The sequence below is a fragment of the Alternaria triticimaculans genome (genome assembly GCF_023758025.1).
Source record: "Alternaria triticimaculans strain BMP 0046 chromosome Unknown scaffold_2, whole genome shotgun sequence".
Lineage (NCBI taxonomy): Eukaryota > Fungi > Ascomycota > Dothideomycetes > Pleosporales > Pleosporaceae > Alternaria > Alternaria triticimaculans.
The window spans coordinates 936,719-954,963 of NW_026055959.1; the positions used below are offsets into that span (position 1 = coordinate 936,719).

An 18,245-nucleotide genomic window follows, 5' to 3' on the forward strand; every position below is an offset into this window, starting at 1 on the left:
CAGAATACGAGACACTTCCACGCCTTAGGCGTGTTGGTATGGAAAGCACGGTGTGCGTCACGCTCACAGGTTGCAGCGGTGAACGATAGCTCACATACACTCCACCTAGGTACAAAGAAGAAAAGTGTCCACCATGTGGAAATGCAAACACGGGCCATGTGTTCGGCTGAAGGCTATGACAAAGGCATCAAAAGTCGCAAGTCTCTTCTCCAGAACCGCAGAGTACGACTAAATGTTCTACACTGTACACCGTAGTGTAGCTAGGTAAAGGAGAAATCCAGGTGAGATAAACTTTGCGCTACCTATGAGCAAAGGGTGCATGAAAGTCGTACGATTGACCCTGCAGGAAATGATATTCAACATAGCCGAGCTTCGGTACTCATCATGTTGTTGGACGGAACGGGTGCAATGAATGAGTACGTTACCCGAAGCGTACTTGATCTGATAGCTCTGCTAGCCACGTTTTCAAACACTTCATTGTGTGCGCTATTCACGTATGTCACCGAAGATCTTCGGGGTTTGGATGACCCTGTGGCTAGATTGGACGAAGTTCCGAACCAATCGCGAACGTCGGCGTGGCTTCCGTAGCCACTGACGTGCTGAAGGCACGAAACGGTAGAGACCCTGATATAGCGTGTGCCAGACTACCGGGACAAGATGGAGAACCGACAGCAGGGGACTGAGATGAAGTCAGGTCTGGACCTCGATCGATATCCTCCGTACAATTCTCTTCTACGCCTCTTCGACGCTTGCAAAGTAAGCTTTCTAGTTCTGCCATATGTGCGAGCCATCTGTTCCAAATCAACGTACCAATCCACGGATTTATGTTGCCTAACGTCATTTACCGGCGAAGACCGGCCACACCGGGGAACACCACAGCACACCTAGCCGGCCCTGAACTATGCCCTCAACTTCTATTCTCTAACCAGCCCCCAGTTATCCTTGCGACTTCATGTCTCCTCAGCAGCGATCAAGAACAGATGGAAAAATTTCAGGTCTTGAAAGTACGCAAGTAGAGAATGACCTACCAGTGAGACAACTCTCACATCTAGAACCTATGATCTAGCTCTGGGATAGATTGAAGCATTACCAAGTTGTGAAGATCCTCGGCCAGGGTCTGATCACGGTTCAATGGGTGAATGGGCAGCAGTAGAGCCCATAGTAGTCTGAGACGTCTGAGACTCCAAGGCCGCAAAGTCTAGCGCAGGTCCGCAAGAAGCCGTAAACTCTGCGATCCCTGTGTACTCGAGACTTCATAGCCCAAGGTTACAGACGGAGTTCGATGAGCAAATCTCGGTGTGATGGTCTAAGAGTACCTCGCAAAAGGTTGCTGATCGAGCTTGGAAGGCGCGTCCAATTTCCTTTTTGGGAGAGGCAGAATATCTGCCCGGGCAGAATACATCATCCAGACACGATCAACACAGAGAGAGATATTGGTCAAACATGACTAGGGAAAGTGCTTACTTGGGAAACATCATAAGCTTCAGAAGGGAGATGGGCTTCAATAGTCTTTCGTACCGCAGCTACACTTCAATAATGGGTTTGATTGTAGTTTCTGCTCACCGAGATGTGTAGCACGTGGTTGCACACTGCACGGTGGAATGCTCGGTGAGTTGGCGTTAGGTCATAGATGCGATCGGGATACCAATCAGACGTGGTTAGAGCCATGTATCTAAGGAAGCGACTGCGAAGTCTTCCCCGTACCCGTTCATGGTGTGGAGCTAGTTGAAAAGCCTCGTGCTCCGTCTTAGGGTAAGAATACCCTCTTGGGCTAAGTTTGGGCCGACTTAGAATAATTGCTTGATGACAATTGAAAAAGGGTCAGGAACAGGTTTGGAGGTAAGGTACCACTACAATAGCATCGACTTAGACGGCGTCCCGTACAGCTTGACATAGGCAATGTTGTGGAAAGTTTCAGCCTCGACGCCGTATCCCCGCGTAGTCTGTCTATAACCCACTATGCGTCGAAGTCGAGCATCCAGCTAGTGGAAAGAAGATCACGGGAGTTCTTTCTCGTGCGTATGCCGGCGGGAGGCGCAGTGGAAGAAGCACTATACCCGCCGCTTTGCTTACCTCGCTGCACGGAGGTATGCCATCCGACTTGGATAGAAGAAAGAAAGGCATATGAGCGTGGCGTGGCTTCGTGGTGGCGTTCTGCACTCTAATGCGCGTGCGGGAGAATGTTCCTGCCCAGCTGCCTGACTATTGACCCTGGCAAAAGCTACTTGACCGTGTTGGTCTTAACGTCCGGGCGTCGAGAGGGCACATGAAGCCGACATTCGTAAACTTAAAAACTACGTCACACCCTACCATCCTTGATGGTCTAAGCATACTGCGTTTTTCTCATGGCGGATCCCGGTTGGGCGCTTCAACGCGGCAGCGCGTCCAGCAAGCTTTGGTGGCTATCGGTCCGACTAGATATTACCACACCGGCTTGGGTCAAGGGCGTCGCGCTGCTTAGATTCTACGTGTTCCTAGCGACATTCCAACAAGCGTCCATGTTAGGTTGAGACCATACGGGATACTAAGCTATGGAGGCCTGGAACTTCGTTGAAAGTTGATTTGAGACGATCTGCCGCACGTCACTGCACCAGTGAGCATGCAAAGTGATGATCGACAGGCGTGATCTAACCGTACCTATGTTTACACCAAGAAAAAGGGTCCGATTCCACATAGCAACCTTGATCGCGCGCATGGCGTACTGAGGCTACTTGCGGTTTACAGATCTCTGTTCAATCAGATGGAGAGCGACTCATACCAGTCGAAAACTTCATGACATAGTATCATGGGGTCGCATGTCCGCGTTCGGTTTCGCATGCCTTTGCCAGCATCTCGTAGGAGCGGCCGTTCTAGCCTAGTCTAACAGTGCCGTCCGCTAACCCGATTTCCCCGCGGTCGTTGCTGTGTGGTGCGCTAAAACACTAGATCCAGCTGCATCCGAAAGCTGGTGTTTAGATGGGCGACGCTTTTGAAACTTCGTCCCAGTTCTATGTGCGTGTCAGCAGTTCCGCACAGGAGTTCGCCGGGCACTAATGAACCTCAGGCTCAGTGCTCTAGTAGAGGATATACAAAGTTAATGCCCGATATGCATTGCGGATCTTCCATGTGAATTTTGCAGAAGCAAATCCTTCCCTCCACCACCACCTTACTCCGACATAGCTCCTTTTGTTGATAACTCCGCCCTGAGATATGCTCGCATTCATGCCGGCACAATCATCGAATTCGTCTCCTGGTAGGTCGGCATCATGTCCAGCTCTTGATCCCCCCACTAACATATACCGCAGGATTGAACTACTGGTATGGCAGTGGCAGCTTGCCTGACACTTTAGAAGGACTTCCGCAAGGTAGCGCAAATCCTCGCTTGATGCGTCGTGCCTCGGAAGCCGTAGGACAAGCTCAGGGAATCCAAATGTGAGTATGTCAGTCTTAGCAGACTATCCCCACCAGCATACACACGATAGCAATCGACCCCGTCTCTGGACCCGGACCGGACCCATCTTTCGCCCACCTCGCACTCCGTTACCACTCCTCAAAAGGCCGAACCAGTACCTGGAAGGTGGTGGATGGCCTTGCAGTACGATGAGTCGACGACGTCCCTCTGAGCTCGCGGCAGGCTCCAATCCCCATCATCCACCAGAGATACAGAGCACGTTTCGAAGCACCGGTACGATCCGGAGATGCCAAGAAATACCTGGGAATCGTGAGAGATTGCTCAAGCTATTGCTCGAGCGATGATCCCCGGGGAAAGGATCTGCAAGCCGTCTTACGACCGCCCGTGGCTGTGCATATCGGCATGTCGTATTGGCGACGGAGAATATGTGCTCCGTTTAGGGTCTCCTGGCTATCACGACGGTAATTTGATATACCTGCCCGTTGCGGCGTCAGGATGACCCGTGCATTGCTGCGCTTCCAAGGATTCTCTTCGGCACTGGTTTCGGGGCTGTTGAATTCGGGCTGCTGGCGCGGGGTCCAAACCACCATGGACGGCGCGCATATCGATGCGAGTCTACGCAACCATGTGCGCAAGCCAGATGCGCGACCGTCGGGATGCATCGCCAGCTGCTGCTGCCATTTTGACGCGGATTTTGAGTTTTGCTGACACTTCATCAGTCAGGAGCCCTCCGAGTGGGACGAAAGCCAGGTGCCCCTCCACCTCGACACCAACCAAACCAACCTCGTGATTCGCCCGCTGGCAGCGTCCGCCGCTGCAAATCACAAAGCCCCGCTGGCGCCCAAACAGGGACTTGGAGGCGCCCTTGCCAATGCTCGGGGGCAGCATTCGTCTCCCATTGCCGGCACGTATGCGTTGCGGACGCCCCGCGGGAAGATCACATCGATAGCATGTGAAAGCTGCAGGAAGCGCAAGTCCAAGGTACGTACCCGTTGTGCGCGTATGCCACAGGCACACTGACACATGCGCAGTGCGACGGCGTGAGGCCCAAGTGCAACACTTGCCAATCCAAGAACCTCACATGTGTCTACGATGTCGCCGAAGATGGCAAAACGACAACTCAACTGCGGGCCCATGTCAGGCGGTTAGCCAAGGAGTTGGATGATATGAAGTCCGTCGTGTCGCTGCTGGCAATGGCACCGGATCGTGCATCGGCTGCAAACTGGGCGTCCGAGCTGGAGAAGAATGGTTTCGCACACCATTCAGCTGAGGAGGTCAAGAAAGCGCTTTCGGTACGTTTCGCTTCAACCACTCATGGCCTGTTGCTGACTGAAGAAAAGGAGTCTCTGGGTCCAACACCTGCCCTTGCAGACGCCGATTCGTTTGGAACTCCAAGCAGTAGCGAGCCCTTTCCTGGTCACACGCACCCCTTGGCCGGCTCATCGTACGGCGGTTCTTCCCGTGAAGAAAGAGAACAGAGCCAGTCTTCGCTGGCCTATTCCCACGACAATCCCGTCGACGTGACTGTGGCCGCGAACCCCTCTCCACTCAGCCTCGAGGCTGCGGCGAATGCCCTCAACAAATTCGGCTTCGATTGCGCGTTCTATCGGAGGACCAAACGAGATCAGCTCGCGAATGGGTGGAGCGAGCCCCAGATATTTGGAAGATCGGAGATCGATGTCGATACTCTTTTGCTGGGCTTCTTGGACCCTCAGGATGCGCAGCCAGTCTCGACGTGGTGTTCCAGAACAGTCAACAGGCTGCTTCCCTCGTCCCCTCTGCCAGTCAGACTTGCGTCTACATGGCTTTTGACTAAATTGATGCGCGTAAGTAATGTTTCGCACGGCACGAAGTCGGAGCTAATCCTTCTGCAGTTCCTCATATGGCCCAGTGTGGAGAACGTGAACGCAAGTCCGGAGTGGTTGATGCCACCCGCAGGAAAGCAGGAGACGTCACCGTACGATATGCTCATTGACCTTGTTCCCTGGTACGTTCGCCGGCTCTTCAAATCTTCTGATTCTTACTGACCATCCTACAGGCCTCAAGTACGCCAGCTGCTGTATGCGCATCCCCAGGAATATCCAGTTGTACATCTCGTTGGATTGATCGGTATCACATGGCCATACGCGGACGATGCGTGCCATTACTGGGACATTGAATCCGGCTACACCCGTATGACACCACTTTTTGAGAGTACCATCGCCGACCTGAACAACTGGACTGTCGATCCAAAGATCCTCGAGATTATGCCGCAACTGGAGGGGCATATCCCGATCAAGCCGGTAGCATGATATTCTTGCAGCGTTTTGGGTTGTTCATGTTATTCTTTCGGAGTTTAGTCCATCATCGGGTTCTTGGTGAAGTTCATCTTCGCATCTCTTGGTCGCAATCGGCGTATCCTTCACGTATCTTGGGGCGTTGGTCACATCGCAGGGCCGCTGTCCGCGAAAAGCCGTCTTTGGGTAATCATGTCTTGTAATCAAATGTCCGGGAGTAAGGCCTGGGGAGTGTAGTAATTGGGAATCGGAAAGGAACGATACAAACGAAAATGGAACATACTTGAATATAAGCAGCAAGTGCACGATTGCCTGAAAGTATCCGAACCCGGCCCTAGCAGCGCCAGGCCTTCCAAATAACTCTCCTTCGAGTCCGCGGAAAGCAATCTAGCGCCAAACTCCACTATCGGCTTCCAGCCATGTGGCTCTTGTGGCTCTTCTGTACCCACTCTGATCAATGTGATGCCAAGGCTAGACCGGAAGAATCAAACCGGTGTGGCGATCGGTGGAACATCTCGACTCTTTACACGGGCGATCCCGCTAGGAACTTCACTATGGCAAACGGCATTCGTGATCGAGAGTCTACTCGAGTCGGTAGATGATTGTGGTTCGATTCTTACTCATGTCCATGGCTATAGCGCATCCCTCTCGATTGCGGAGATGACTGTTAAAGTATTAGTGAAAATATCGAGAGACGGGCGCTGTGCTCTATACCCAAGAACGGCATATCTACGTGCAGCTTTGCACCTTACTGGTCCCGGCAATTCGAAGGGCACGCGTGGGGAACACGGCTTCTGCCGTGTAAAAGCGACCCACTTGCGATATATGGGTCTTTCGAAGATGTTGGTATTGGGAAGGTATTCCTCACTGAGCGTTAGGAACTCTTGTGTTATCGTGGCTTGAGCAGAGCGGATGCAGCGGGCAAAGAGCGACAGCGCTGGCTTTTGTGAGGCATCCTCTCCGCGGAAGCCGCAATGGCCTAGCCAAGTATATTCCCGTCTCTGTATCCTGAGCGTGCAGCCATTGTCCCACTATGCTCTAGCTTCGACTGACCATTCTGTCGGGATTTAACATTTCTTGGATGCTTTTGCTGTTTGGGAGGTTTGGGCTACAACTAACATTTTACCCAGGTATTACCGGGTGGAAATGGATCTTTGTGCAGATGGCTAGAACGAGCTGTATTTCAAAGGCCCCGTATGCAAACGAACATTCTCATAAACCAGACTCCATTGCGTTCACATGGGGATAATCCTACGAAACATTGTAGGGCATAGCGGATAGCAATTCTCGATAGGTATCTCCCCACTTGGGCTAGCGTTCCTTCTCAGATGTTAGACGCTTTTAGCCACAACCAGACTTTGGAAACGTCCCCAATGAGCATGCGACGCCCGACCACCGAGCATCAATCATCAGCAAGTTCGTGGGAAATGCCCATTCAGGCTGAGCGCATGCAGCCATGCACAAGCGACTTTGTACGAGCTTGCCTATAGCATCACCCGGTGGACGTACCGATGGATGACTCTGGAGCTGAACTTCGGTTGCATGGGGATGTCAAGGACTGCAGTATCCCATGCATGTGCTGTCGCCGGCATGCGCAAATCAAATCCCATCTCGCAATACCACCCGCGCATCGCGAGCCGGGCCCACTCTTTCATGGCTGTCAGAAACAGAGTGCTTGCGCAAGGGTTGGCATGATTCCGATTGGCTCCAGGTCAACTCAGGTGCACCATCAGCAACTGCGCGTTCATGATGGTTGTTCGGCCCGAGTCTTTGATCGAGCACACTTCGGCCTTCATTGCCGACATCCCTGTACTCATAATGCTCATCGGTTGGTGAACATGTTTGATCATGATGCATTGCATAAAAGCGCTGCCCACGGGATGCGCTGGCTAAGTCTGCATTAGAAATTATTTGGACTAAGCTGAACACACCGGGTGTTCTAGGACCGAAAAGACATTGCAGCACATCTGCGAACGATTGAGAACAAAGGAGACGATTCGACAGAGGAAACGCGCGACTCAGAAAAGATCCTCAACCCCCACTACATTGCCCCCTCCGCTACCGATAGGATGTCCACAACCTCTTCGACTGCTTTCGGATATATCCTGGTTCTCTTTCCCAGCGTTGCCGACCAAGTCATTCATCCCTGTGATCCATTCAGTTCGCCCCGCCGTTTCATTATCAGCCTTCAGATCGTACGTGATTTTGCTGCCCACGTAGCCGACATGGTTACCAATGACCTTGTTCACTTTGATCTCACCGTCGGGGCTGGACACACATATTGTCATGGCAGCATCCTTCCTTGCGGCAAGAATTCTTGATTGTGCTGCGAGACGCGATCGCATCGGTGTGAGGGCGACATCTGTATGGCTCGGTTCGAAGGTCGGGGAGCCGACTACAGAGTCTACACGTAACGCTGATGTCACCCCATAGATGGACGCTCTGTATTTATTTGGAGAATCCGCGACAGGCTCTTCCAACACGATGGAAAATCCGTCCGAAGTGGAGATGCGTGAAGCGGTCGCAATCTTGGACGTATCGGACGGAAGTAGTGCTGTCGCAAGAGGTTTACAAAGCGATTGTATGACCCCTTGAGGGTCGTGAGGCATGCGAATGCGACGTAGCATTGGAAAGCCGTTGGCCTGGATACTTGCTGCAAGCAGAGATGTGGCGTGGCAGCATATCGGTTCAACGTTAGGGAAAGGGAATGGTAGTGATTCTGGTAGCTCCGCAGATCTGGGTGAAATGAATGAAGGCAACGGGGAGGCCTCGGAGCGTATTTCCCAGTGGATGTATTGGAGTGATGGCGAGTCGAACACAGGATCGAAATTTCGCCTCGATAATATTGGCGCTCTGGTTTGGACGAGCGAGAACTCCTTCAAGCTGGCAAGATGTGGAGAAAGAATGTCCGCTATCGTGAGTATGCTTTCAATTTCCAAGTCCACAAGCGTCAGTTTCTGGATCGAGACGGCCTGCCGTGAGGTAGCAAGGCGCTGAATACCTTTCTCCGTGACGCCGGGGAGGTTTTCAAGGCGCAGTGACTGTAAGTTTGGTGGTATAGCGTTCAAAGCCTAAAGATGAGTGTACGAAGTCAGTATTTGTCTCACATACAGTTCGTACATGGACATTACTAACTATGTTGGTAAACGAGTGCGCCGCGAGTCCAGAGATCGCCAGATTTTGCAGATGTGGAGAGTTTCTGAAAGTTCCAACCACAGCTCGGAAATTGAGATATGTCAAACACTGGCCCTGCTCTTGATGCAGAACCAGAGTTGATAAATTGGAATGTTGAGAGCTCAGGTTGAGGAAGCGTTCGGTCGGGTCACATTCGGCGATATAGTTGCCTCTTACTGTCTCGTCGTCTTCGTCATCTGCTCCGGCGTCTCCATCCGCATTGGTCAACATCCACGCTCTTTCCCTGAGATTTGGTCTTGTAGACAGCGCGTGCGACAATCGGTCAAAGGCTTGTGAGAAGTGGACATGAAATCCGACTAAGCGTTCCAAACGCGGACAAGCCATAACCAACGAAGCTGCAAGATCCACGATCTCTTCTCGTTCAATGGTTGCGTTCTCGTAAAGCGACTGAAAATCAGACATGTGCAATTCCAGTACACGCCGAGATAGTCCAGAATTCTCGCGAAGTGTCCTCCGTAACAACTTTAGTCGGCTTGTGCCTTTTGTCTTGAGCTTCGGAAGCCCTCCATGCTCTTCATTGGTGAGAACCAGGACTTTGCTGTACATGACAGCACTCGCAGCCTTATCCCATGCGCGGCTCGTCAATGACAGGCTGTGGAGATCTCCAAGATAACATGATCCACAAGCTTGGTTGCGGTCCTGATAGATCATATTCAATTGGGCAAGAATGCAGTCGTACACTTCCCTCGGAAGCTTCTTGAAAATATGCGCCGGGAATTGGTAAATAGGCCTTGAGCGTCTGCGCGTTGAGTTCCTCCTGCCTCGTTCGAGCTCCCACGGAGTTTTCGTCAGGCGAGGTACAGCCCAGGCATCATACGCCGCATCTTTATGTATGCTCCGGATGGGAATCTCGGCATCGGTATATCGAGTTGATGAACGTATAGCGGCCTTTGGAACTACAACCGTTCTGGACGCGGTGGAGGATCGGTCTGTCGACACACTAACGGATCTCGGTCGAGACGGCTCATATCTAAAAACAGTCAGTGAATGAGGTTGAAGCTACTTCGAATACCGAACCACCCGCAAAGTCTGAAACGGGGGCCTGAAAAGACCCTGTGAATCGTGATGGCCATGAACGGCCTTGACTCCTTCAGAACGTATGTGTGGCGCGCGGTCGATTCGATCAAACTTACACATCGACCTGGTGCTTCTCCCCTTTATCCTTCCAGGATCTTGATAAACGGAACATGATTATCGCGCGTTCCTGAACAACACTGCGGCTATTGAAGAGAATGACAAAGGAACGAGTGCCAGTCTCGACAATACGGGAACAGATGTCGCATCAATAAGCCCAAGAACAGTACAACACAAAACCGACGAAAAATTTGGACCAGACGCGTGTAAGACGGCGCGCAATGTTCCAGCGCCGCGACCTACCCTGCAACACTCATATATCCCGTACGACGCACCCAGACATGCGCTCCGCACGGGCGGCAACCCAGCATGATGCCGTCACAAACCCACGGACTACCCTGCAATTAGCTCCCAAGAAAGACGCCGAGATGGTAAAGCCCACAGCGGACGAGGTCAGCGGGTCAATCAGAGAAATGCATGTACGCCACGAGTGAATCATGGCGACAGCACTACGATACGACAGGTAGGTTCCTTCGGCTGTTTCTGGAGATTGCAAATCCTCCGTCGGGTTGGCGAGGACTTAGCGCCACCGAAGCCGCGGGTATAGAATTGTGCTCTCGCTCTCGCGGGTAATGACAGATAGTGGGACCAGGAACGAGAAATATTTTCTTGGTCACTGTTGTGCCGTTGTACCTAGGTAGTTATGCGACCATGCAACGGCCCTCCGCAGCGTCCACCTCACGATATCGTACGACGCTCTCGCCGCGCAAGGGCTGGAGATGGGTGTTCTCTGTGATCTGCCGAAGATCATGATGCCCAGGTGCATTCTGCATTTGCGATGTGGAGGCTGGAGAACTGTAAAAGGGTCGAACGGATCTCGGAACGACCGCGGCCCTGGTTTGGCGATCCACTTCTGGGCAATCTGCGGTTCCTTTCGCCAATCGAAAGCTCGGACGCCGCGAGAACCTGCATATTCGTCCGCTTTGTGGAGAGCTGATTATCGCTATCCGTCGCTTTTTCTGGTAAGATATGCACTCACAGCGAGAGAGCGTCGACATCGAGATAACGCGATGTCTTGCGGGGTTTCGTTGATGATCAGAGTCTTGGTGCATAGGGTTTTCTACGGCGTCCGTGCCAGCAGGATCGATACCACCTCCCTTCGAAATTTCGACAATCCTTCCAATTTGAGCGCTATTTTCCCCCCACAGCTGGATGTTCGAAGAGAAGCGTTGTGATTTGAGTTTCTAGAAAACTCCGTGTATATTCCCATGTCTAATACGAGTCAAACACCGGTTCAGACAGGTACCCGGATAGTAACATCGCATGCAGGCACCTGGTTTTGCTTCGTTTGCGGCAGGCGATATGTTAAGTATACAGCCTGGCATTTGTCTTCGATACCTAGGTATGATCGCGACGCACTGGGAATCCGACACTGCCCAGGTGGCATGGCGATAAGAACGCGAAACTGGAGAACACCCCAAAGGTGTCGCCGAAACTACCAGATGCAGTAGCCGTGGAAAGCGGCACTAAAATGTCGTGAAGATTTAGCGTTTGAACCCTTACCCGAGCGGTTCTTAAGCTCGGAGGATTATGGACACCGAACGTGCCGAAACTGTTTTAATGGGGCAGCCGGTGCGGTGGCTTGAACGCTGGTTTGTGGCACAGTTCGCAACAGACCAAGTGAGCAGGGACGATGCGATGAAGGGGTCTTCCCGTCTTTGCGCGCGAGGCTCTCTGTTAACAAGTTGAAGAAAGCTCTTGCGCAAAGACACGCGTAATTGGGCATTTGCCGTGGTCACCTTGCTTTTCGGTCGGACTGAGGCGTGTTGTGCTTAGTAACATAGGATTTTGTGCACCAGATGCCATTATCCATTGTGCGCGATGTATTGTACAACGTCATTATCTCAAATAAGGGTGGTGTGCCACCGGGTAAGTCTGCCGACCTGAAACGCAGTCACATGGAGCGATTAATCTAGAGCAGACATGATACGGTGACATCGAGCTGTGAGACTCGGACTCAAAAGCCGTCGCACAGTGCTAGAGACCGATGTCTCGGCAGATTCATCGACTATGACGCGAACACCACTTATCGACAACTAAGATCACTAGCCAACGAAGAAGATGTACGCAATCTACGTAGAGTCACATTTGGATATCGGATGCGCGAACTACCATACTTCCGCAATTAGCTACGAAGAGTAAAATGAATCTCGATTTCATGTCTAATAACGTGACTGGATGAGCGAGTAATTCGCTGAGGTATATTACATTACTCCATAAAGATCGTCCCTTACAAGAAACCCCCTATGGATATCATTCACACAACAAGCCTTACACAATTTGCGAACCTGTATACGCTTACAAGAAGTAAACTGCAGCAGCGCCGAGCAGCGCGCTCATGCCAATGGCACCAGTCTGCCTGGGGGCAGCGTTGTCAGTGTTGGAAGGAGTGCTGGTGGGGTCAGCAGCATCGCTAGCGTCTTCGCCGATGCTGGTGGTGGGAGTGGGCTGGCCACTGGTGAAGGGAACATCAGAGACGGGAGTTGCGCCCTCGAATGCTGGCTCTCCCTCGTCAGAGGTGGAGTCGGCAATGGTCGCGTTGGAGGGGTTGAGGACCTCGTCGATGACGTGAACAACACCGTTGGCAATGAGGATGTCGGAAGCGACGACACGAGCGTTGTTCACGAAGATACCGCCCTCACCAATAGTGATGGTGAGTTGCTCGCCGTTGGCAGTGGTGAGATTGGTACCGTTCTCGAGGGTAGAAGAGTAGCCAATGGTGCCGGCGATGACGTGGTAGGTAAGGATGCTGGCAGCGTCCTCAGTGCTTAGGTTACCGAGAGCAGAGCCAATGTTCTGGAAAGCCTCGTTGTTGGGTGCGAAGATGGTGATGTTCGGGGTGTTGTTGACGGTGTCAAACAAGTCGGTCGCGTTGATGGCTCCGCGGAGGGCAACAAGGTCGGCGGCAGAAAGGGTGTCGGCAGTGTTCTCAGGTAGAGTCAGGACACTATCGATGATGTGGATCACACCACCAGTGAAGTTAACATCCTGCGTTTGTTAGCTAAGCAAAAGACAAAATTAGAGAAGAGCACATACGGCTGTTGTAACAGTTGAGTTGGCGAGCAGACCACTGTAGAACATTACGCTGTCATCCATGGCAATTGCCTCGACGACCTGACCTCCAGTGACATTGGTGAACATTGGGTTGGTCAACGCTGTAGGAACGAAGGTGCTAGTGTTGGTGATGTCGGTCGACCTGAATGTACCGTTGAGCACGTGGTACTGTAGCAGGGCGGTGAGGAGGCCCTCGTTGGAAGTGAGACTGGAAAGTGTCTCATTGTCGATCTTTCCGAAAGCACTGTTGGAGGGTGCGAGAATGGTGATGTTGGTGAGACCAGCCAAAGACTCGAGTACACCTGCGGGAATGACCGATTGGAGGGTGGAGAGCTCGTCGGTGGAGTTCAAGGCGGCAGCGAGATCAGGGACAGTCTCGTTCTGAGCAAGTGCGAAGCCCGCAAGGGCGAGGACGGAGAGTTGCTTGAGCATGTTGATGACAGGCCGACCTGATGATACTAGGATATCACGAGAGGAGGTAGTATGAGGTGGATGATTGTCCAGATGGTACACAACAAGAGGGGAAGCTGGACAATAAGTACTATGCCACCCATGCACATAGCCACAGACCAATTGTTCCGCCGGGCCTCAGCAAGGTTGGCATTTGCTCTTCCAAGCACATCTCGAACAAACGCCACCGGCCAGTTCTTTCCGCACCCCATGCTGGCCAATAAGGCCTCCTTTCGTAGCACGGCCTTCCAGGGCGAAGCTTGTAGCTCGCGATGTTGCCCAGTGACAACGGGAAAGAGTTTGCCAAGTCATCGCACAAGTGGAGCTATGACACAGCTGAAGCCGTACATAGATGCGACCAACAAGCGGCTAGCGTTCTCCGCATGCACTTGGGTGGCATGTAATAGCGACGTTGAGGCTGTTGATCACCCGTGTGTATTCACTCTCTACCAGCTCTTGCTCTTTGGAGGTTTTCTGCCAACGACGGTACCCATAGCGGCCGCTCTTTTACAGTAGTGCTTGCGACTTCCTGGTCAAGCTTGGTAGACTGGCTGTCAGAAATCGATTGAGAGAGTCCGCGTTGTTTCTAGACCCAGGACGCTGGGCTGAGGTGAAGTGCAACAAGCATGCGCCGCTCGATCCGGAAAGTGTGGGGTAAGCATGCACCAGTAGCTTGGCAGACGACACCATGACCCAATCGAGCTCGTCTCGAAGGTCTGGGGCGCGTACCTAACTCCGTTTCTTGGGCATACGATGCAAGCATCGAACATTCCTACAGCAGATCGGGCGGACACGCCATGTGGCTAAGGAACCATTGCGCGTCTCTTCACACAGCCTTGTTTGTTATTTTCTCAACCCACCACTGGTCAACATGCCGGAGCCGGTGCTGGTGGCACAGTCGCATGCTTTTACAAGCAACACGCGTCGACAGTATGAATTAAACCTCTCGCGCAACCGTGAATGTCATAGCCAAGCATCACTCCAAGGTATCACCAAGATTCAAGCAACGATGCATGACGACATCGATCTCGAGATCTCTCCCTCAACCGTCTTTCTAAGTAATACAAATCCATTTCTAATCAAACCGACATTGGCCCGTATGTTACAACAACAAAGAACATCACGGCAAATTTTCACCGATGACCCTGCACCCTCCTCCAAGCCCGGAGTATCATTTTAACCGAAGATCACGAATAAGACTGCTACGCGCTACCAAGACGCGTCTCACACCAATGTCGTCTCGTTGTTCCAAGCGACTCCGTACTCGTCTATACAGACCCCTGTCCATTTTCCCTGAACATCGAGCCCTAGCGGTGAATTCAGGTACCCATACAAGTTTGTATAGTCAGGACCCTGATCTGAGAGGAGTGGTAGGTTAGCTCGCATAAGCTGACGGCGCGGACCTCCGTACCACTTTTTCTAGGCATCGTGGACTGTGCTGCCGGCAAGTCTTACTTTAGGACAAGGCGACTCTTAGCATTTCTAGCCAGAATTGCAGTACATTACACGATGCGACATGTCCTCCTATTTCGTTGTTCTGCGCCGTATCGACTCATACTCGAGTAGGGCATTGCTCCGTTCGTGCTGCGCCTCGCTTTGATGTACCAAGGAGATATCGAGAAACTCGTCTATCTGGAATCACCCAGATGACAATTATATCCATGCCAATTATTGTCAGCAGCTTGTTTCGAAGTTCGGTCGGTCGGAGGACTAAATGGTCCGTAGCCTCTTGTTTCAAAATTCCACTGCTTGGCTGTGCAGCCTCGTCGGTGGCCTGAGCATTGCACATTGAGCCTCCCCCGAACAACCCCTTCGCAAATCCGAAATGCAGGAACGTCTCCTACTTAGCGGCAGCCAGCCCGAGGGCAATCTCGTCTTCTCGCCTTTGAGTAAACCCATAGGCCGGAAGGCATCCTATCCGGTGCTGTCGTTGGATACCACAACGCATCTTCGTTCTTCCAAGCGTCATGGCGATAAGAGAGTTGAGAAAGGCCGTGAAGGTTGTCTCCATTAATCGCTTCGTCATACTAGCCCGGGGAATATGGAATACAGTGATATTTCCTTGGAAGAGTACTTCGGGTGCAGGGACTTCAAAGAGTAAATCTTACTTCCACGTCCATCTGCGGGATACAGTCCAGAGATCGGATGAATGCCGCTACATACTATATATGTTCGACATCGAGTGGTGGAAGACAAGACGAGATCGAGGGCGGAAGACTGAAATTTATGGCAGTCTGACAGTGCAACTGGACAGCTGAGTTCAGCTGGCATCGTAGAAGTTATATTGATCCAGATGTGTCGGCGTGGTGTCCTCGCGAGGGATGAAATTCGAAGACTGCATGGGTGTGTATTCGCTGAACAAGTCGGCCATGCTCGCTTCTGGACCGAAGCCAAGGTTTTGCATGAATTGTGGTTGGGAATTCGACCTAGTTGTGCTATCCAGTGACGCCAATTCGTCGAAAAAGCTCTCCAGATCGCTGGTAGGCTCTGGGCAGCGAGGATCGAATTGAGACGGAGTAGAGCCCGGATGCAGCGTATGTTGAGGGACTGCCACCGGCTGAGCTATAGGACGTGTGTTTGAACACATCGATTGTCCTGGATCCGGAGTTACCATATGGGCATCGTTTATATGCTGTCTGAAAGGCATGACCGAGCTCTCCGGCACTTGCAAATGATTCGGCACGTCAAAATAGGCTATGACCTTTTCCTGCAGTCTTTGTAGCCGCATGTGGTATACGTCATGCAGGACAATGCGAGCTGCATGCCTATTGACAACGTCTATCAGACACCGGATTGCTGGTGGTAGGCATTGAGAGGAAGCATGTTCGAAGCAATGGTCTAGCACATCCAACAGCCGGTGGAGGCTTCTGTCAGACGGAGTGCATGCGAAAGAGGCGCAATGATACGTCGTTAACAGTAAGACGGCCGGTGGTGTCAAAATCGCGAAAGTATTGTCGGAACATATGTGAGCTAATTTCATAGGCATCAGCGCTCTCCATCTTTCGAGATGCTCGACCGCATCTTTGTAAAGATACTGTGACGTTGTATCTTCGATGCTAATGAGTACGTCGACAAGGTCGACAAGACTGTTGTAAATGCTGAGAGAGAGTAACGGGGCTCGCCTTCCTGCGTGTGAGGGATCCTGAAAGCCAGACCATGGTTGCCACTCTTCCAGACCGTCTTCATTAATGGTTCCAAGGTGTACGAAGTCGCTTCTTCGGAAATGCGGACGCCGTTTGAGTTGAAGTGCTAGCATGCTATCGAGCAGAAAGCAACCAAAATAAACATGCTTGCCTCTGGGATTACTCATCAGCGTCACCTGGTCTACACTTTCCAGGACCCTTGAGGCAGATCCAACAAGCAACCAGGCATCTCCAGTATGTATTCGCAACATGTTAAAGACAACCAAATTGAGAAGGGCTTTGATGTGGCCAATGTCGAGGCGATCCAGTTCACTGGGTACGAGCGACTTGGCGTGCTCGTATAGTTTCCTGGGCTTTACTGATGAAGAGTCCAACGGATTACACGTCATGGCTGTTCCGTAAAGTGATCCCACCGCCAGCACGCTCCATAGTTCAGCGAACAAGCCAGATCCAGGCTGACCAGATACACTTGGAATGCCCTGAACAGGGAGGTCGTAGGCAGTCTTCAAGATGTCATGCTTCTCGCAGATTGGAAGCCAGGATTGTACGTTGGTGAAGTAGACCTCTATAAGCTTCCAGCTGTCTCCCAATATTGGTTCAGATGACGCTGCCATAAGCTGATCGAGATTTGCATGCTCGACATGCTCCTGTAGGTAGGCGCTGCGATCCTGGGTATGGCTAGCATGTGCAGCTACAGACTCATCTGCTCCGGAGTCGTCATCACTGGTATGAGGTGAAATTCCAGTCGATTGTTCATGACGCGAAGGTTCTCCTCCAGATAGTAGCTTATCCACCTCGGTGTAAAATTTCGCTTTCCGCCATCGTCTGTGCAGCTTGTTTACCTCTTTCGAGTCACCACGACCCAATAGTAGTGAAGATGCTCCTTCTTGCGCCAGCTTCTCATGGAGAGCTGTCTCATTTTCAGAGTCTCGCTGGAACAAATAGGCAAGTGCTAGCTCAAGAGTGCGAATGTAGCCAGGTTGGATACCTCTTTTCTTGGGATTTGCAGTGTACGAGCATTCTCTCGACGTTCCTGAGCAAGTGGAGCACGTTGGCTGTACTCCGTCGCACTTCTCACGGGCGACACGGCACTGGTCACATGCTCGTGATACTCGGGTTCGTTTGGCAGGCTTCTCCTCCGGCTGGGGTGCGGAACGGCGCTTTGCCTGGGCTTGGGCAGGCATGAGCCTTATTCGGACGAAAAGACAGCGAGTGAGCAGGTGCCGAAACTAATCTCGGGTGACAAAATTGCCAATGACGTCTTCGCATGGTTCGCGGATTTGTTTTCTGCGGTATTATGAGTAAACGCGGCAAAGCTCGGTGGCAGGCGCCGCCAACCCACCGTTTGAACTGTCCACCTGCGCCGCGGAGCTCATCAGCTGCAAGGCCGGGGATCTATCATGTGTGAGTAATAATTGACCCGCGGATAGTTTTTTCGTACGCCCTCAAGGCACGTTAAGGGAGTGCAAAGTTGTCGCGTGTCCAGGCGAAGTCGGGAAGGCGCAAAAGAGGGGGAAGATAGCTTATCCGGAACTTGCAATGTGCGAGTGCTCCTCGCACACAAGTAGCCTGCGCCAGTACCCAACCACCATCGCGACATGG

The 18,245-nt window shown here is 52.0% G+C and overlaps 2 protein-coding genes across 2 annotated transcripts; one reads left to right on the forward strand and one right to left on the reverse strand.

Moving 5' to 3' along the window:
* Positions 1-3,189: 3,189 nt before the first annotated feature.
* On the forward strand, positions 3,190-5,682 carry J4E78_002001 (uncharacterized protein; the record flags this gene model as incomplete). Its single annotated transcript, XM_049362651.1, has 7 exons — positions 3,190-3,232; positions 3,285-3,411; positions 4,111-4,372; positions 4,423-4,683; positions 4,732-5,217; positions 5,266-5,378; positions 5,430-5,682. 7 exons carry the CDS (start codon positions 3,190-3,192, stop codon positions 5,680-5,682), a joined length of 1,545 nt encoding a protein of 514 aa, XP_049225243.1.
* Positions 5,683-12,294: 6,612 nt separating this feature from the next.
* J4E78_002002 (uncharacterized protein) lies at positions 12,295-13,482 on the reverse strand (the record flags this gene model as incomplete). The annotated part of the gene is made up of 2 exons (XM_049362652.1): positions 12,295-12,984; positions 13,033-13,482. 2 exons carry the CDS (start codon positions 13,480-13,482, stop codon positions 12,295-12,297), a joined length of 1,140 nt encoding a protein of 379 aa, XP_049225244.1.
* Positions 13,483-18,245: the final 4,763 nt, after the last annotated feature.